The sequence below is a fragment of the Danio aesculapii genome, chromosome 12 (genome assembly GCF_903798145.1).
Source record: "Danio aesculapii chromosome 12, fDanAes4.1, whole genome shotgun sequence".
Classification (NCBI taxonomy): Eukaryota; Metazoa; Chordata; class Actinopteri; order Cypriniformes; family Danionidae; genus Danio; species Danio aesculapii.
The window spans coordinates 50,395,681-50,417,324 of NC_079446.1; the positions used below are offsets into that span (position 1 = coordinate 50,395,681).

Below are 21,644 nucleotides of genomic sequence, written 5' to 3' on the forward strand. Positions count from 1 at the left end.
GGAAGAGAACCGGCTCTATCTGGCCAATGGCAGCAGGTTTACAGACTCTGAGGAGCCGTAGGGGTCAAACACCTGCAGCGCGGAGTAAAAATATTTACTTCTAAAAGGCTTACAGTAAGATTATGCATTAAATACATTTACGAAGACGAAAACGAAGGTTTTTGTTATAATTCTAGTTAGTTTTGTATGTACACAATACAGTTTCAGCTAGTTGTAGTTTTTTGAAAAAACGAAAATAATTGTTTTTCTCGTTAACTATAATAACCTTGGTACATATAGTCAATGTCTTTCATCATACGCAGTGCGTGCACATGAACCGCGAGTGAGAGAGGGAAAAAGCACAGAAGAGAACACCAGACGCTCAAAACATAATCTTTAAAATAATGATGTCTATTTAACATATAAAAAGGTTTTGTAATCTAGTAATAACAGTGGAGCATTCATTAAATGCAGATTCTCCATGGAACAATGGATTTGACGTAGCCTGATATTTTTAGTTGACAGAAGAAAGAAACATAATTGGGAAAAACAGCCTATGCTGGTTCTTATAAAGGATTCAGTCAGTGTTATCATGTTGTAATCTAAATTTGTCATTTAAGTAAAAAAATAATCAAGGGCAGGCCTATTTATTTTATTCTTTTACTTAGTTTGTTCTTTATTTCTGTGCTGCTGGAAACACTGCATGCGTCACGGCCGGGCCTTGAACCTGGGTCTCTGGTGTGAGTACCACTGAGCCACAGGGGTAGTTGAGGGGGACTCAAACGAAAACACTCAAAGAGGGAATCCAGAAAACAAGGATTTATTAAAAAAAAAAAAAAGAAAAATTAGATTCTTCTCAAAAAAATTAGGTAGCAAAACAGACAATTTAAGTTCTTCTCAGAATGAGGAATACAATATATTTTACCAGTATAATAGACATGTAAAGAAAACTCCATGAGGGGAGAAAACAAATAGACATTAAGGCAACCAGCAACAGGAAATTAAAACAGTCTTACTAGACGTAGCTCAGGACATCAAGGGCCCGCAAGGCAAGTTCAACAGGGATGACTCAAAAACCGAGTGAGGAACACTGACAAAGTGACAACCTAAATACACAGGCTGGAACAAGTTACAGGTGATCAAAATTAAAGTAAACAAGGACACACAAGGAAGAACAAAGGTAGAGGGGAAACATGGGGACCTCTAGGGGAATGGAAACAAAGTGCAGGATGGTGACAGCATGTGCGTGAAGATGCTCTGTCATGTTCTGATATCAATATGTTCACATGTTAAAATAAATCGGTGTTTTAAAATGCAATATTTAATGTGTCAGACACAAAATAGACACATCAATTTATTTATTTTTTCACTTAAATAATAATTTAATATTAATCTGACCAGTTAACGGTTCATTTAAAGAGCGGCGGTTGTCGGTTGGCAAATTTAACTGAAATGAGCATCCCTCGCATTAAAATGTAAGTATTTTGTAAAAAAATTAATTAATCTTTGTGAAAAATCTGTGGATTTATGTGAAATTATAAAAAAAATCTAATGTTTTTTTACAAGAGTCTCTGCAGAAATAGCAAAGCATGTCCACAGATTCTGTCTGGCCCTGAGTAATGGCCCAGACCTCTGTGTTTCAGGGATATTACAGAGATGATGACCACCGTCTCGCTACAGATCGTCGGCATCATCGAGCCCATCATCCAGCACGCAGACTGGTTCTTCCCTGGAGGTCAGACACATTTCTATTTTTATTTGGTTGAACTTGATATGTTTCAGTAGCTAAAACTAAACACATTCATTCCTGAAAACTATATAGACAAACACTCTCAGTAAACCCTGAATCAATAAGAAGTTTTATAATAAACAAAAGGCTGCGTTTATTTAACAGGAAATACAGTAAAACTGTGAATCTGTGTAATGTTATTGCAATATTAAGTAACGTTATATTATTATAGATCTCCCCGTCGTGCATTAAAATCCTTTAGCGCACATCTGTAACACCAGGACGCTGGACTTTCTGGTGCAGTTTTATTAAGAAGTAGTCAGGCAGGCAGTGGTCAAACCACTGGAGCAAACGGGTATATAGCAGAGAATCCAGAAGCTTTTGGTCGATGCAGGCGGCAGACAACGTAAACAAAAGAACAAGGTGAGGGTCAAACATGGAGTGACAAAATAAGGACAACTGCTGCTTGATGTTACAGGGTAAAAACCCACAAGACTCTGCAATGTGAGTGTCAAACTGAGCCGTTTATATAGTCTAAGTGGTCAGTTCTTGATCAGCTACCAGCATTTTATGTGTAATCAAAGGTGAACCAGAACAGGTGTGTGTGTGTGGTGCCTGAAGGGAGTTGAAGTTCATATGGTGGCAGAATTGTAGTGTAACACGGGGAGTGACGGTGACAACTGAAGTGAGGATTAGCGTGCAGGTTTATTGGGTAGTCAGGCAAGCAAAGGTCAACACAGGTGCAAACAGATGTATCAAGGCAATCCAGAATCGTAGTCACTATAACAGGCGAGAGGTCGGAAGGCAGGCGGCAGACAGGGAGAACGGGATAAACAAGGCGAGGTAAATACAAAGGCAAACAAGACTAGGAAACGCGTTGAAATGTCACTATACAGATAACAAGACTCGGCAAGGGAAGTGAGTGTGTGTGTTGCTTAAGTAGTGTGTGTTTGACAATCCTCAGCTGGTGCGAGTGTAATCAGTCAAAATGAGTACGCATGTGTGTGAGTGAAGTGCATGTGTGAAAATGTAGTCCAGAACTGGCGGATTTGTAGTCCATAAGGATTGTGAGTGAGATCCAGCAATCTATGAAGTTACGATCGCTGGTGATCGTGACATGGAGTTGGGGTGATAATGCATGTTTTCCAGCGGTCTGCAAAGCCATGTGATCACGAATAGTGCAAAAATCCATGTTTACATTTTTTTAAGCACACGTATGTATACGTGTGTGTGTGTGTGTGTGTGTGTGTGTGTTCATATACAGCAATGTGGACACCTATACGAACTATAGGTAATATATTTGTAGGGGTAAAATATATAACATAATAGATAATATATTTACGTAACATATATGTACATATCTGTAAATCTAATAGTTTAAAAACTTGCAATATTTTGACATGTATGACATATATATGTAAACTTCATATGAACTATTATGTCACACATGCAGGGGCGTTGCGGACATTTTAAAAGTGGAGGGGACGGCTGTATGAGATCATACATTCATATAAACATTCATATGAGATCATACATTCATATAAAAATATTATTAAACACCAGTTTCTAAATGGTCTGTCTCTAAAAGTGCTACGCCCCTGCACACATGTAATTTGCATTTATTTCTATATATCAGATTTCTATTTTGGGATTTGTGTGTTTCCATCAGTCTGGTCTTGTGGATTTGGTCACAGGGTCTCCTCTACATCAGTGGTGTTTTCATTAGTCAAAAATCTTGGAAAGATCCTTCTGTCAATGTGAATCCAGGCCTGACATTGGTCTGCTGTGATTGGGCTTTCTTGCATACAGTACAGTAATGTCAGATATGAAAACATTGTCTGTGAAAGTGGTACACAGAAACCCTAAATATGGAATAAGGATGAATAGAGATGAAATCTACAGATAATGTAGTCCAGTTGGGTCATCTTCTGTGGTAACTGATGTCATTTGATCTATCCTGAAACGTTCATCATCTAAACATGTGATATTGTACATCAGTTTCTACACATCAGGAGTAATGCAGCAGTTATTTATCTTGTTGAGCTCTTGTATCAGCTGATAATAACATCATGTTAGGTAGATGAATACGCATTTATTTCAAATCTAATGTTTGAATTACTTTTTGAATTGGGATCGATTTGAAGTTTAATTGTATTCTGTTGAATAGGTGATCTTTGTTCAATGAACACAGTATCTTTGACTTGTGTGTGTTGCATCCAAGCATTTGAGAGTTAAGAGTTTCGCAAAAATGTGCAATTTTGGCATTGGCTGTGAATTTTGTGTCTAGAGTTTTGAAAATTGACACCAGAGTTCTGAAATTTGTGGCTAAACGATTGTAAAAACGAATAATCCAACATCCCTGTGTTGCGCAACACAACCAATCGATTATGAAATTGGTTGCTAACGCTTTTAGTAATCGATTTTCATCGATTCGTTGTTGCAGCCCTAATTCCGTGTTTGATCCTGTCTGTTTTTTTTGTTATTGATTCTTCGCCACCTGTACCGACCACTCGCCTGTATGCTACTGTTTGCTCCTGTCTTTGACCATTGCCTGCACGACTTCTCTTTAAATAAACTGCTTGTGGATTTTTCTTATTCAAATATTGTCAGGGTTCTGCCACTCTGGTCTTGTAAAGTCTTGTTTTGGTGGCAGAGTCCGGACACTAGCTCTGTCTTGTCCTGTCCTGTTGTGCTCGGCTCGGGTTTTCTTCTTCTTCTTCTTGTGGGGTTAATGGCGGTTGGCAGACCAACTTACATGGTGCATTCCCGCCACCTACTGGATAGGAGTGGGGAGCGCATAATGTAGGAAAAAGCACGAGAGCAAAAAGATATATATACGAATGGAGGGGATGAGATTACAGGCTCGAGTTTTCTTGGGTCGAGCACTTGTTGTGTCATTGTGTGTGTCTCTGGGTGCTCGTCGTCATAGGTGCGCGCGGACCGTACTCGTGTTTGTGTTAGTGGTAGGCAAAGCGAGGCTTAATAAAACACTGAAACAGATGAAGCAAATGTGTCGAAGCTTCAAAACGTTTCGAGACCCCACTCTACAGTGACGCCTAGTGGTCATTTTATGTATTGCACTGGAACAGCTTCAGCAAAGAACAGTTGAGCAAATTAAGGTATTAAACCCCACTTTGTAGGATTGACCCCTCAAGTGATATAGTGGAGTGGTTAGGGTTCCTGACTTCCACGCAGGGATTGTGGGTTCGATTCCAGGCTGGTACAGCTATTTTGAAATGCTTTAAAATCAGTTTAAGGTGCTTTGCTTGTGCATCGTTCTGTTTTAACATTGGTCTGACATCCGAATAAGCACTTTGTGAATAAATATCGCTTGTTTTGGTCATAAAGCAGGGCTGTTGATAGATCAGATACAGTTGTGGACAGAAGTTAACAAGAATTATTTATATTATTCATTAAACTTCCCATTTATTGTATTTTATTAACGTCTACCTCAACCCTAAACCCAATCATCACAGTACTGTAAAATATTCATTAGTATTTTACAGTTATAAAAATGATGCTAAATTGATGGCGTGTCTGCAGCTGTATCCTATCTAGACTACACCATAACAGTAACGTGATTAAAATACATAAAACCATGATTTTGGAGTATTTGTATAAGTCGGGATTCAAACCCAAAAGTCATTTGAAGCCTGTAACAACACGCACACGCATGGTCCACTAGGCCATACGCGACAGAAACTTGTATCTGACCCTGTCAGTCAAATGCAGATTCTCCAGGTCTCGAAACGCTTCTGAAAGGCCTGATGATTTGAATCGCTTTAGTCACGTGACCTGGGTGTTTCGGATCATGCTTCGGTACAGTGTTTCGAAACACTTGCGCTTCGGGATCTCGACACTGTGTCGAAATGTCAGTTTCAGCTAAGCCATCCCTAGTTTGTGTTTTGTTCCGTCAGCATCGCGCTGTTTCATTCTCAGCGTCTCCGTCTAGTTGGTTTCGGTTTTAGTTGGTGCAGAGATGAAACATGCGCGTTGCATTTGTGTGAGCGCACGGTAAGGTGTTTTAGCTATCGTGTGCTCATGTCTTGCGTCTGTTGTCAAAGCACATGGCTCTGTGTTTACATTGTGGTCGCGTGCTTAAAGCTACGGTCACACTGGGCTTTGTGTGTGCGAAATTCTGTCGTGCGGCGCTGCGAAAAGAGGCGGGATTAAACAGGATGATTAGACATTTTAAAAAGCGAGCGATTGCTCCATGCTTTAAATTTCTGTCCAGAGAGGTCCTGTTTTATCCTCGATTGGTCTCACGCAGTCAAGTGACGCGATTTCACTGGATTTCAAGCTTGAACTTTGCACCGCAGCAACATGCGAAACTTGACGCATGACCCTGTGTTTCCGGTCTGACGCATTCGCGTGCGTATGAATGGAAGTCTATGGGAGGAAAAGCCCAGTGTGACCGCAGCTCTAGTTGTGTGCTTCAGTGTTTGTCTTGTCATACGAACACGCGGTTAATGAGTTCTCTCATTGGCTGCGTGTTCTAGTCTTGTTTTATGTGAGCTCATGGCTTGTGTTGTCTCTTTGTGTCATGTGCTCTCCCGTCTATCGTCTAGTCCCACCCTCCTTGTTAACCCATTATTAGTTAATTATGTTCATCTGTTTGTGTGTTCATTTACTCCTGCTTATATTCTCCTCATGTCTGCTGTCCTGTGCTAGTTCGTCATTATATGTTGCCTTGTCTTGAGTGTTCTAGCTCTGTGTGTTCCAGCCCTGATCCCTGCCAGCCTGCCCAGTCTTGTTTTTTTATTTATGTCAGTGGTGTTTTCCCCCTCTGGGTAGTTTGTTTTGTTGTATGTTTTATTTTTTACTATTAATAAAAACCCATTTAGTTCTGTACCAAACTGTGACAAATATTTCCCAAATGATGTTGAACAGATTCATCAATTTCTCACAGTATTTCCTCTAATATTTTTTCTTCTGGAGAAAGTCTGATTTGTTTTATTTCAGCTAGAATAAAAGCAGTTTTTAATAGTTTTAAAGCCATTTTAAGGTCAATATTATTAGCTCCTTCAGCAATATTAGTGTTGGGTTGTCTCCAGAACAAACCACTGTTATACAATGACTTGCCTAATTACCCTAACTTTACCCTAATTACCCTAGTGAAGCCTTTAAATGTCACTTTAAGCTGAATACTAGTGTCTTGAAGAATATCTAGTCTAATATTATTTACTGTCATCATGACATCAGTAGTGATCAGTTCATGGCGTTTTGTGTTGGCAGAGATTGATTTTAACCTGACGGGGAACTACGGCAGCCCCGTGCACACAAATCACAACGCAAACTACAACTCGATGCCATCGCCGGACATGGAGCCGAGCGAGCGCAGACTGCAGGACCAGAGCCGCCGGCCGCTCAGCGTCGCCACCGATAACATGATGCTGGAGTTCTACAAGAAAGACGGGTACACACCGACGCATTATAACAACATTATTCAGCAGAGTTATCCATTACTGACGCTTCTGATTTCACTCCAATAATGCAGCATTAGGAAAATACAGAGGTACAGTCTTTACCTGCTCTGCCAATCTGATTGGCTGAGAGTCTGTGATGTGATTGGGTGTGCATTTGAGAGTGTGTGATGTGATTGGGTGTGCGTTTGAGAGTGTGTGATGTGATTGGGTGTGCGTTTGAGAGTGTGTGATGTGATTGGGTGTGTGTTTGAGAGTGTGTGATATGATTGGGTGTGCGTTTGAGAGTGTGATGTGATTGGGTGTGTGTGATGTCATTGGGTGTGCGTTTGAGAGTGTGTGATGTGATTGGGTGTGCGTTTGAGAGTGTGTGATGTGATTGGGTGTGCGTTTGAGAGTGTGTGATGTGATTGGGTGTGTGTTTGAGAGTGTGTGATGTGATTGGGTGTATATCAGTGAGTATAAGCGATCTGATTGGCTGTGTGTTTGAGAGTGTGTAATCGGATTGGCTGTGTGTCAGCGATTCTGTGTGATCTGATTGGCTGTGCATCAGTGAGTATATAAGCGATCTGATTGGCTGTGTGTTTGAGAGTGTGAGATCTGATTGGCTGTGTGTTTGAGAGTGTGTTATCTGATTGGCTGTGTGTCAGTGAGTCTGTGTGATCTGATTGGCTGTGTATCAGTAAGTATATAAGCGATCTGATTGGCTGTGTGTTTGAGAGTGTGTTATCTGATTGGCTGTGTGTCAGCGAGTCTGTGTTATCTGATTGGCTGTGTGTCAGCGAGTCTGTGTGATCTGATTGGCTGTGTGTTTAAGAGTGTGAGATCTGATTGGCTGTGTGTCAGCGAGTCTGTGTGATCTGACTGGCTGTGTATCAGTGAGTATATAAGTGTTCTGATTGGCTGTGTGTTTGCAGTATGGGAGTGCGAGTGATGGACACCTCCTGGGTTTCTCGCAGAGGCTCATCTTCGTCTCGTAAGAGCTCGTCGACTCCACCCTCTGTTCATCCACCTGCGCCGCCCTATGATTCGCTGAATCCTGACCAATCAGCCGATTTCTCCCCCTCCCCCTCTCAGACTCCGCCCCCCATCAGCTGTGATAGAACCAGGTAAACAGAGACGACCAATAGGAAACACCGGGCCGTTAGGCTGTTCACTGCTGCTCTTTCAGTTCAGCCAGCTAAAAACATGATGAATAACAATTATATCATATCATGAAGCACATTTGGACATCATTTAAAAGAGCTTGAACGATCAATATAAATCTGTAATGTAAATAATTGCCAATTGCTGTTATTATTATAATATTTGTATGATTATAATTAAGCTTGAATTGAGAATTGAATTGTTAGTTGGCTGAATTGAATCTTAAAATAATTCTCCCTCTTCCTTTTTCTGTTAAATCTGTCAACATTTTTAATTCATTTTCATTTAATCCTCTGTTATACACTGATTCTCTCAATCGTAGGGAGTTTGTGTTGACTGAGTTTGCCTTCTGCATGAACTGTTGCTTTATATATTTTCTTTATGTACTGATTGTCTTAATCCACATTATAAATGATCATTTTTTGGTTAAACTTTGTTCACACTCACTGATGCTGTTATTGATGAATGTCATTATGCAAATGAGTCAATTTAGAAGCTGTTTAATTTGCATATTAACAACAGCAAAATTGTTAATAACATAATAAATGTATGAATTATTTAATCTTTATATAATAATATGTATACATGTAAGTGATTATTAATTAAATCATTAGGAAAAATAAATATTATCAAAATATATCACTATGAATACAATAATTATTGTATATTTAATTAGGTTTTTTATTTTGATTAATTTATTTTAATTTATTAAAACTGAAATATATGAATTAATAATAATTACTGAGAAATGTCCAGTTGCATCATTGTGAGGGTTATTGTAATGTGAAGTGATTGCTGACATGGGAGGTGCGGATCCAAATGCAGGGTTTATTAGCAGGAGCAGGGAGGCAACGGTCACGATCAGGAGCAAACACATGTATGTAGGCAAATCCAGTGTCGTAGTCAAATACACAGGCGATAGGCAGCAGACAATGTCAATGAACAAGGCGAGAGTCAAAACATGGCAAGGCAAGGAAAACACATCATAATGTCCACAAAACTCTTCAGCAAGACTCAGCAACAGTGTCTTTATAGTCATTGTAATCACCTGGGTCTAGGCCTGGGGCCTCATGTATTAACGCTGCCAGATTTCACGCTCACGTTTGGATTTACTAGCGATGAAATTAACGAGAGAATCTTTTAGTCCACCTCAACTTCATGTCTGGCATACGTGCATTTCTTGTGTGTGTCTGTTTTATTTCCATCGGCGACTCCTAGAGGCGATTGTGTTAAATTGCACACTACAAAGTATCTTTAAGGGTCAGTGTATGTTTTGGTCATTGAATTTTCATTTTAGAAACAGATATTGAAAAATGAGTCGTTTTTTTTTATTTTTGTTTTAAAATAAAAAAACAAAAATTCAAATTCAAAGCATTTTTTGATTTTCGTTTTTGAATTTTAAAACAAAAAAAAATCAAAAAACGGCTCATTTTTGGTTTTCATGATGAAAAACGGAAAAACAAAAGTCAAAAATGATTTGATTTTCATTTTTTATTTTGAATAACAAAAACTAAAATCACCAGAAAACCAAAACGAATAAAGACTTGTTTTTTTTATATCCCAAAACCAAATAGGCAGACGCATTTACGATGACGCAATGCTGTCACACACAACGAAAATTCAATGACCAAAACATACACTGACCTTTGAGCCGTGCAATGGCAGCTGTATAGGACGGCATCATCTGCATGTCTAGCAGGTATATAAGGTTTCCATACCATGCAGTTGACCTGCGGTAAAGTTAGTTTGATGTTTGACATTCATTAGACATTCGATTTCAAACCAATCAAATTGTTTGCTCCTGTTATAGTTTCAGACAAAAAAAAAGGTCAGACAGGCATAAATATATGCTCTTTATGTTGCACAAGGCTTTATTTCTGGATAAAAACAAACATGAACCATACGAATGAATTAAACAATTCAACCATATGAAATTATACAATAAAACCAGCACCAAAAACATCTCGCTTACTGCACAAGACTCTGTTTTTGGCATTAGCACTTTGTTTATTTTATAATATTTTTAAATATCTTTAATGTAAAAATTGCAGAAGTCAATTAATCTCTGACACGTTAGAGATAAAAATATAATTGAGGCAACTCTCTCCTCAAAGGGTGTTAGTTCAGTATTTCCTGTTTCCCCGGCTGTTCGCTCCACATTTTGACAGTGCACCGCTGTTAACCTGCACCTTTACATGAGACCATTTCTTTATTAATTCACTCACAGTGTGATGTTCAGACCCCACTGCATTAACCGCGTCAGCTAAACTCTCCTGCTCTATTGTTTTTCTTTTGTTATTAATTCCGGAGGACAAACTTTTTTTCTTGCTTGCTTGCTTTTGCTATTGCTTTTTCATTTGGTTTTGCCAAAGTAGACTCATTACCATATTCATTAGGGGAGGAGGCAGGGAGGGTTTTTGCGCTCGTGCACGTGCGCCCAGTTTCACGTTAATTCAGATGTACAAAGAGAATATACGTGGGATTCAGCGTACGCAGTGTTTCATACATCTGAATTTCTTCAGTGCGTACGCAGTGTTTTAGTATGAATTCAACGCAAGTCTTCCTACATGAGGCTCCAGGTTTGTGAGTGGTGCATGACTGGATCTTGTAGTTCTTTTGCTTGCAGATTTGTAGTTCTGTAGTGATCTGCTTGGGCTAGATCATTGGTGACTGTGACATTTATCAGATGTTAATTTAATTTATAATGTGTTCATATTGATGAATATTAATAAAATGTTAGTAATATTAGTAATTCATTTTCATTAATTCGTTAATTAAAATCAATAAATACAAAGGATATAATAATTCTGATTATTTCCAGTAAGTTTTTAAAACAAGAATTAGTTTTTATAATTAAATGAATATTAATTATATATTATTATTATAAATTTAATTAGTAATTTATTATAATTGATTGTTAATTGCAATGAAATATTTACTATAAAACAAATTATTACCACTGAATTTATAAATTGCTTTTCATATTAATTATTCATTAATGAAGCACATTAGCAGATGTTCTCATTTACATAATGTTGCCATGGTAATAATCACACAAACACTGTCAATGGATCTGATCATATTGAACACAGACTATTCCTGCATCCTAACTAGCACAGAATCACCCCCCTCCCTTTAACTCCCTCCTAATCGGCCTCCTTTGCTTATAAATCTTGACCGTTTTTTCAGCTTGGAGGAGGCGTCGTCCAATTGGCCGGACTCCAGTCACGTATGCCCCTCCCCTGAGGAGGAGAGACCGCCCCCTCCGTACCCGTTCTCCTCCTTTTCCTCGTTCTCCTCTTCTTTTTCCTCTTTCTCCCTCCCGCACGCGCGTCCCGATGGTCCCCCCCCAGTGTTCACCCGCTGGTCAGTGTACAGTCCGCCTCCACCCTTGCTGTCCTCCACCTCTCTAGACATCAACTCCAACCCCAAACCCTGCTCCCTGCAGCTGTCCAAACAGGGCTCTCTGTCCGCCGAGCCCTCGCACCCACACCCTCCTCCGCCCGTCTACATCAAACCTCCGCTCGGCCTGCCCCGCCACGAGCCCTCGCTCGGCCAGCCCCGGGACAGGGCGCTCAGAGTCATGAGGTAAATACTAGGGGTGTAAAGATTCATTCACTGATGCATTGACTACAAATCCTGCCAAAGAGTGGCTGCAGATGTGTTCAACTAGTTATTCCTGACAATGTTTTATTTACTCATTCATTTTCCTTCAGCTTAGTTCCTTTATTAATCAGGGGTCGCCACAGCGGAATGAACCGCCATCTATTCCAGCATATGTTTTACACAGCGGATGCCCTTCCAGCTGCAACCCAGTACTGGGAAACACCCATACACACTCATTTACACAAACACTCATAGTGCATGTGTTTGAGGAAACCCACGCCAACATGAGGAGAACATGCAAACTCCACACAGAAACTCCAACTGACCCAGCCGAGACTCGAACCAGCAACCTTCTTGCTGTGAGGCCACAGTGCTAACCGTTGAGCCACCGTGTCGCCTTATTTTATTACTCCAATACAAAAACGTACAAATATAGGCAGTCAATCGAATTGAATCGTTCAGAATTTACTAAATTAATTCTTAGAATTGAATCGGAAGCCTATGAATCGTGAATCAACTCGCTATCTTGCCAAAGATTCACTCACAGCCCCGCTAAATGAGCAGCAGAACTGATTCTGGACCAGTTTATTAGATGATCATAAATTAAACTTCTCAATTTTGAAGTCATTGATCTCTAGGGCTGGGTATTGATTCAGATGTCTATTTGATTCTGATTCACAAGCTTTCAATTAGATTTTCAATTTGATTATGGATTAAATGAATTGAATATATTTATATTTCTTAAACTGAATGGTGAGCAAATGCAAACTCCTCGCAGAAATGCCAAAAGGGCCATCCGAGACTCAAACCAGTGAGCTTCTTGCTGTGAGGACACAGTGCTAACCACTGAGCCACTGTGTTGCCTTAATTAATTTACTCCAATGTAAAAATGTACAAATATAGGCAGTTAATCGAATTGAATCGTTCAGAATTTACTAAATTAATTCTTAGAATTGAATCGGAAGCCTATGAATCGTGAATCAACTCGCTATCTTCCCAAAGATTCACTCACAGCCCCACTAAATGAGCAGAAGAACTGATTCTGGACCAGTCAGATGATTATAAATCAGGCTTCTCAATTCTGATGTTATTGATCACTGGTATCGATTCAGATGTGTGTTCAATCTCGATTAACAAGCTTTCAATTCGATTCTTAATTCGATTATCGATTCAGTGAATTTAAATGAATAGAATATATTTATATTTCTAAAACTGAACCACAAATATCAGCTTCCAGATGATGATTGAAAAAAATTAATAAAAGCATGACATCTTAAGTGGCAGCACCGTGACTCAGTGGTTAGCACTGTCGTCTCACAGTAAGAAGGTCACTGGTTCGAGTCCCGGCTTGGTCAGTTGGTGTTTCTGTGTGGAGTTTGCATGTTCTCCCCGTGTTGGTGTGGGTTTCCTCCGGGTGCTCCGGTTTCCCCCACAGTCCAAACACATGCGCTATAGGGGAATTGATGAACTAAACTGGCTGTAGTGTATGAATGCGTGTGTGAATGAGTGTGTATGGGTGTTTCCCAGTACTGGGTTGCAGCTGGAATAAAACATAGGCTGGAATTGTTGGAAAATGTATGAACATCTTAAGTATGTGTCAGTATGCATCAGTACTATTTTCGCTGTGTGTTGGAAATCTGAGATGCCGCCATAACGCTGCTTTTCAGTTCACTCTCTCCTTACCATCGTTACTTAAAGTTTCCAGCCTTTGCCGGCATTTTTGATGATTTTCGCCTACATTTGACAGCCCCTGGAATATTTTCGACTATGAATATATGAGCATATTCATTTATTCATTTTTTTTCCTTCGGCTTAGTCCCATTATTAATCCGCCACAGCGGAATGAACCACCAACTATTCCAGCATTTATTTTACACAGCAGGTGCCCTTCCATCAGCAACCCAATACTGGGAAACACCCATACACACTCATTCACACTAATTCAGGGCTAATAATTCAGCTTTCAATTGTGTATAATAACGGCGTTAGTAATTAAACATCGTTGACTCAAACGTGCATCGCTATTTTCCATTTTTATTTTATTTTAGTGTCTGGTCTGCAAGCTTCAGCGCCTGTCTGGTGTTGCATGTACAGAATATTGAGCGTTTCTGATTCTGCAGTGTGTTTGATGTATGTTTGTGCCGCTCTCTGTCAGGAAGGAGCCGTCGCCTGTAATTGGCCAGAGGGGGATTTCCCCAACAGCACCCCCTGCTGGACACAACCTGCTGTCAGACCAGAGTCCACACACACTGCGCAAAGGTGAAAAAAGCTGGCTTTTCAGCAGTATTTGCTATATGCATACATTTATATCTGTGAAATACAAATATGAACGTATCAAATGCCATTTCGGTCATTTTCATATATTGCTATACAGTTAAATGCAAGAGCAAGAGCAAGGAATTTCTCACAGTATTTCCTCTAATATTTGTTCTTCTGGAGAAAGTCTTATTTGTTTTATTTCAGCTAGAATGAAAGCAGTTCTTAATAGTTTTAAAGCCATTTTAAGGTCAATATTATTAGCCCCTTCAGCAATATTAGTGTTGGATTATCTCCAGATTAAACCACTGTTATACAATGACTTGCCTTTAACATGATTAAATGTAGATGCTGAATCACTGATATATGTTGGCTTGCACAGATCTGAAGTTCAATCTTAGATGGTTTATTTTATTGTGCAGATCTGAGCTGAACTATCTGCTGCTGCTTTCAGTATATGGCAATAAATGTCCTGTAAGACGCCATTCAGACTCACATTATGAGCATTTAACACTGAATAAAGCACATGAGCTGTACCTGAGCTGATCAGTGTCAGTTTTCTGTTGTTTAGCTGACTAAAACCTTTTAATATGAAGAATATTCCTTCTATCGTGTGCCGATGCCTGATATAAACTTTATATAACAAAAGTGAGCGTGCCAGGGCCTGATCAGGCCAAAGTGGGGCTTCCTCAGGGCCAGCGGCCGGCCTTTTCAGCTTGCCGAATACCTTGGGCCAAAGAGGGCCAGCTGGGGCTTCGGGGCGGAGTAAAGGAGAAGCGGAGTTTGCTCGAGTCTCGTAAAGATGGCGTGCTCCATTACACTAGTTTTCCGATTGCACAGGAGAACATGCGGCAAACAAATAAATAAATCAGGGAAAGAAAACATGTAGCTGGTCAGTTTAAGATAGGCTATTCCATACAACACCTTATAGGCTAGGGGTGTTTTTGCTTATCATCGCCCTAATGTATATCTGTCAACCCTGCCGTTTTTGCCGGGATTCTCCTGTATTTTACAGTTCTATCCCGCTATCATCTCCCATATTTTCAGTCTTTCTCTGAAGGGTGGCAAATAAACATTAAAGAGCCGAGCCTCCCTACATGCAACCCATACCGCCAAACCACCAGGGGTCGCCCCTTACTCTTAAATTTGAGTCTGTTCTGTGCGTTTTGAAATTCAACACTTTGAAATAAATATAAAAAACGGCGGGATTCCCTTTTGTAAAAGGATTTCCCTTTTGCAATCCTCAAACAGTCATATAGCGGTGCGTGACTGTCAGCTGACGCGCTCCATAGTGATCAATAGACACTGTTTCCTAAACTGATTCTGTACGCGCGATTTGAAGCGGAGTGAAAGTCTGGGTTTTGTGTGCATGTTTAAACAGACATATACACATTGTTCTGCCCTTTCTATCAAACGCCTTGCTTGATTTAGCAGAGAGATAACGTCTTCCAATGACAACAGACTCAAGGGATAAGTTTGAACCTTTTACTGGTGATTATGGAATAACGTAAAACTGCAAAACATACAAAACACAGAATGGTAAGTATGCTAGATCAATAATATGTACAAACACAAGCACAATCGGTTCTTAATGCAAAATAGATCACTGGTTACGCACTTAACCGAATCATATATGTGATACAACTGACAAAATAAAGAACAAATGAACATCTTGCATGTATAATGACATGAGTATAGCGTAAGCATAAATAAACTTCAATCAAATAATGATAAAATAATGTCTACATACCGATTGTGCCTTCAATTCAACTTAAATCGAGGAGCAAATGATAGCTGCAGCCGTGTGCTCCTCCATGCGGCTTCTGAATACCTTGGCTCATATTTATGATGTCATGAAATAAGGACTCTAACATAAAATGCAATGCCTATGTATAACCAGGAGGGGTCGCTAAATGACCACTTAATCCTAACTAAATGTAAAATGTCTGGATAAGACAGCACACACATAATTAATAATAATAATATCTAAAGATGTCGATCTTGGTGGGGTTTTTTCAAACACAACTAATTTCGTCCTAAATGAGGATAAAAAGTTAGGAAAGCAATCGAAAGCTTTCATTATAATGTTAGATGTGTGCGTTTTTAAAGTGCCACCTCTTATTTAATGTAATCAAATGAAAACAATCTAAATAAATAGGAGATTAATTCGTTTCTCATTAATCCGAATGTGTGAGTTATACAGTAAAGAAAGGGCTAATGAGACTTGATAGCTTGATTCTATTTCATTATAATAGCTATTCATTTTAATAAGCTGAACTGTAAATATATACTATTTATGTTTTCTTTTGTAAATATTAATAATAAAACACACATTAACTGTCTATTTGCAATGAAACTGTCACGGTCGGTAAGGGGAAAAAGCAGCGAGGACTCCGGTGCAGGACTAATGGGTTTTTATTAGAAGTAAAAATAAAAACGAACAGCAAAATAAACTACCCCGAGGGGGAAAACATGAATAAAAAGGCAAAGCAGGGCTGGACACAACAGGACAGGGAAATAGCAGAATATAAGAATATAGGAGAATAAGGAGAATATAAGCAGTAGTAAATGAACACACAGGTGAACAGACAGATGTTAAACATGTGAATCTAATAAACTAATAATGGGTTAACAAGGAGGGTGGGACTAGACGATAGACGGGAGAGCACCTGACACAAAGAGACAACACAAGCCATGTGCTCACATAAAACAAGACACGCACGCACCTATGACGACGCGCACCCAGACAATGACAAAACAAGTGCTCGACCCAAGAAAACTCGAGCAGAGCACAACAGGACAGGACAAGACAGAGCTAGTGTCCGGACACTAGTATACAGGAGGAAAAAGTATACTGGGGCGAATAATTCTGATTCAACTGTATATATTTAATCACATATTTGTTCCTGCAGTGTCCAAGAAGCTGGCCCCGATCCCGCCGAAGGCAGCGTTGTGTGGGTGTGAGGTGTCCCCGTCTGCGTCTCCAGCCAGTCTGTCTCCCACTCCGCCCAGCACGCCGTCCTCATACAGCTTCAGTTACTCTCAGAGCTGTGTGCTCACGTCTCCAGGACACACACACGCGCACACACCGCCTGCGCTGGCCTCTCCGCCGCCGCTGACCGGCACGCTGCCCAAAAACAGACCCACACCCAAACCCCCGCGACACCGACCCAGCCTCCCGCCGCCGCCCCAGCCGCCGGACGCACTGACCCCGGCAGAGAGCATGTCCACAGGTACAACACTGCACTCATTACTACACAACATTATCTGTGTGCTATTATCAGCTGAAACTTCACACACACACACATTCACACACACTCTAGTGACTCTTTTCACATCTGAAATTGCGGCAGTGTGAAGATCCTTGCAGGACAGCAGTGTGTGTGATACTGAGCTGAAGTGTTTGTGTTTTCTGAGTGTGTGTTCTGCTCTGGTGTTTTTCTCTTCTGTTCAGCGGTGTGATTACATGGGTCGGTGGGCTTCGGCTCCAGTGGGTAAGCAGAAGTGTTTGTGTGTGTGTGTGTGTGTAAAGTCACTTGTCATCACCCGTCACTAACCGGCTGTGCATGATCCAGTCCTGCATGACTCTCAGTGCAGCAGCTCCTCACCATTTTTCAATATTCATTCATTCATACATACACACACACACACACACACGCACTGATGCACACATTACACACATAAAAACATATACACACACACAAAATAACACACACACCTGTATAAACACACACAGACACACAATCAACCTAAACACTTACTGATGTACACAATACACACATGAAAACATACACACACAAAACCACATACCTGTATAAACACACACAAAACACAAATTGACTTACACATTCACTCACACACATACAAACACACACACATTAATTTACACAGACACACACACCCAACACACATTCACTCACACAAAATTCAACACACACACACATACGTACACAAAACACATTTACTCACTCACAAATAAACTCATACACACACATACAATTAAGTAGTTACACGCACACACACACACACACACACACACACACACACACACACACACACACACACACACACATATATATATATATATGTATATATATATAGAATTATTCGCCCCCCATTTGAATGTTTTTTTTCTTTAAATCTTTCCCAAATGATGTTGAACAGATTCAGGAATTTCTCACAGTATTTCCTCTAATATTGTTTCCTCTGGAGAAAGTCTTATTTGTTTTATTTCAGCTAGAATAAAAGCAGTTTTTAATTGTTTTAAAATCATTTTAAGGTCAATATTATTAGCTCCTTCAGCAATATTAGTGTTGGATTGTCTCCAGAACAGACCACTGTTATACAATGACTTGCCTAATTACCCTAACTTTACCCTAATTACCCTAGTTAAGCCTTTAAATGTGACTTTAAGCTGAATACTAGTGTCTTGAAGAATATCTAGTCTAATATTATGTGCTGTCAAGATAAAATAAATGTTATTTTATTTCTGTTAAACGGAAATATAAACAATAATAATTCAGGGTAGCTAATAATTCTGACTTCGACTGTAGATTAGGTATGAACCTACATAGGAGTCTGTTTTTTGTACCTCGCTTAAATGATCTAAGATGATACAAATTGTACTACTAAAGCTGGATCGGTCTATATTGATGTTCTCCTTGAACCCCTTGGGGAGAGAATACCCCCGTGAAAGATTTTGTGCTTTCATTTCAGAGTGCAGATTGCATTAGTTTTATTTACATATTTTTACTTATAAACTATTATATTTTATTTATATTATATAAATACTGAACATATATTTATATTTAACATTATATATATTTAACTCAAATTATTTATATATATATATATATATATATATATATATATATATATATATATATATATATATATAAATTATATATATATAATTATAATTAATTATATTTATATATAATTATAAAATGGCAGGTGACAGTCAAATCAAGCAGATCTGTGCTGTCTGAAGAAAAGGTGGACACGCATCTTACTGAAAATAAAAAATACTTAAAAATAGATTGAAACTGAGTTCCATATAAACACTAAACTATTCTTTTCTTTTATTTGTTTAACTACAATATTATATTTATTTTTTATAGGAACCTTTTTGGTTTTGAGTATAAACCAGGATTTGTTTTATTTGCTGCTAAGCAGAAACCCCGGAAGTATAGCTCTATCACTGTTTAAAGTAAAAGAAAAAAAAACAAGATCAAACTTTTATGATGTTAGTTTTAATACATTAAAAAAATTAAAATCAAAGAAATCCTCTGGCTTTTTTCTTTTTTGCTGTATCGAAAACATACCGAACCGTGACACCACTGTGTCGTATCGAACCGAACTGTGATTTTTGTGAACCGTTACACCCCTAATATATATATATATATATATATATATATATATATATATATATATATATATATATATATATATATATATATATATATATATATATATATATATATATATATATATATATATATATGCAAAACATGCATAATCACACACAAACATTCACACACTCATCCTCACACACAAAACACAGTAACACTCATTCTGACATAAAACACACACACACATATGCATACACATTCATTCACACAGACACACAAACACACACACTGAGGCTGAGAAATCATCTCATGTTCATTTGTGTTTGTGTTCTAATATCATCCTCTTTAAAAAACTGAATATACAGTTAAAGTCAGAATTATTCGCCCCCTTTTAATGTTTTTTTTTTTCTTTTTTAATTATTTCCCAAATAATGTTAAACAGCAAGGAAATTTTCACAGTATGCCTGATAATATTTGTTCTTCTTGAGAAAGTCTTATTTGTTTTATTTCAGCTAGAATAAAAGCAGTTTTTAATAGTTTTAAAGCCATTTTAAGCTCAATATTATTAGCTCCTTCAGCAATATTAGTTTTGGATTGTCTCCAGAATAAACCACTGTTATACAATGACTTGCCTAATTACCCTAACTTTACCCTAATTACCCTAGTGAAGCCTTTAAATGTGACTTTAAGCTGAATACTAGTGTCTTGAAGAATATCTAGTCTAATATTATTTACTGTCATCATGGTGAAGATAAAAGAAATCAGTTATTAGAGATGAGTTATTAACACTATTATGTGCAGAAATGTGTTGAAGAAATCTGCTCTCTGTTAAACAGAAATTGGGGTAAAATGAACAGGGGGGCTAATAATTCTGACTTTGTATGTGTGTAGTGAAAATACCAAATAAAGTGCCCTAATATTCTTGAAGTGAAGTTTGATTTGTGCCGAATGTTAGCATCAGTGATATAATAAATAGTATATAAATAAAGTATAGCAGCATTTTCCATACCAGCAGATATTAATCTAAACAAAAAGAAACCGACACCGAATATAAAACAAGACACTGATGAGCGGTAACACCATCACTAATGACGGTCTCTGAGGAATACCCACAAGATAAATGTAAACATGGCTGAATTGTAGATTTGACTATATTTTCATTTTCCTTCAGCTTAGTCCCTTTCTTCATCAGGGGTTGCCACAGCGGAATGAACTGCCATCTATTCCAGCATATGTTTTACACAGCAGATGCCCTTCCAGCTGCAACCCAGTACTGGGAAACACACTTATTCCCACACACACTCATACACTACGGCCAATTCAGTTCATCAGTTCCTCTATAGTGCATGTGTTTGGACTGTGGGGGAAACCGGAGCACCCGGAGGAAACCCACACCAACACGGGGAGAACATGCAAACTCCACACAGAAACACCAACTGACCCAGCTGGGACTCCAACCAGCGACCAGTGTTAGATGTCACCACAGCAAAACATCCTTTTGTTTCACTGTACATCTTCCCTTTCATAACCTCTTTTTACCGCAGTAAAAGCGTCTGTACACCAGCAGAAGTAACGCAGTGTGTGTGTGTGTGTGTGTGTGTGTGTGTGTGTGTGTGTGTGTGTGTGTGTGTGTGTTTTCCTGCAGACTCGTGGTGTGATCTGGATATTCCTGTAATAAACACAGGATCCAGAAACTGTGATTCAGAGGAGGAGACGGAGAGCACCGCCCTGTGACATCATCATCATCATCATTACCCACGATCCCTCAGCGCACAAGAGCCGTCTGTACATCAGTACTGTGATCCTGCTGTCACACACACACACACACACACACACACACACACACACACACACACACACACACACACACACTCGCACTGACCATGTGACTTTATGTTCTCTGCTTCATGTTTTGTTTCTCATGTTGTGTGTTTCTCTTTGCCTTCTCTGAGCTGATGCACTTCTGCCTTGATGTTTGTGTAGCGTACAGTCAGTGTGTGTGCAGAACGCCAGTGTACAGCAGATCCACTTACACACACACACACATACTACAGCACAAAGCAGGAGAATGGAAGACACACACACACACACACACACACACACACACAAACGCACACAGAAATAAACAAACAAATGCACACAGACACACACATA

General features: G+C 39.1%; 1 protein-coding gene across 1 annotated transcript in view; it reads left to right on the forward strand.

Moving 5' to 3' along the window:
* arhgap44b (Rho GTPase activating protein 44b) overlaps window positions 1–17,601 on the forward strand; it is a 42,334-nt gene extending 24,733 nt beyond the window's left edge. Inside the window, exons 15-21 of the mRNA XM_056469044.1 lie at window positions 1,623–1,714; window positions 6,944–7,124; window positions 7,206–7,223; window positions 8,049–8,240; window positions 14,039–14,142; window positions 17,052–17,372; window positions 17,594–17,601. Of these exons, the coding sequence (XP_056325019.1) occupies window positions 1,623–1,714; window positions 6,944–7,124; window positions 7,206–7,223; window positions 8,049–8,240; window positions 14,039–14,142; window positions 17,052–17,372; window positions 17,594–17,601 (916 nt within the window). The remainder of the gene's footprint in view (window positions 1–1,622; window positions 1,715–6,943; window positions 7,125–7,205; window positions 7,224–8,048; window positions 8,241–14,038; window positions 14,143–17,051; window positions 17,373–17,593) is intronic.
* Window positions 17,602–21,644: the final 4,043 nt, after the last annotated feature.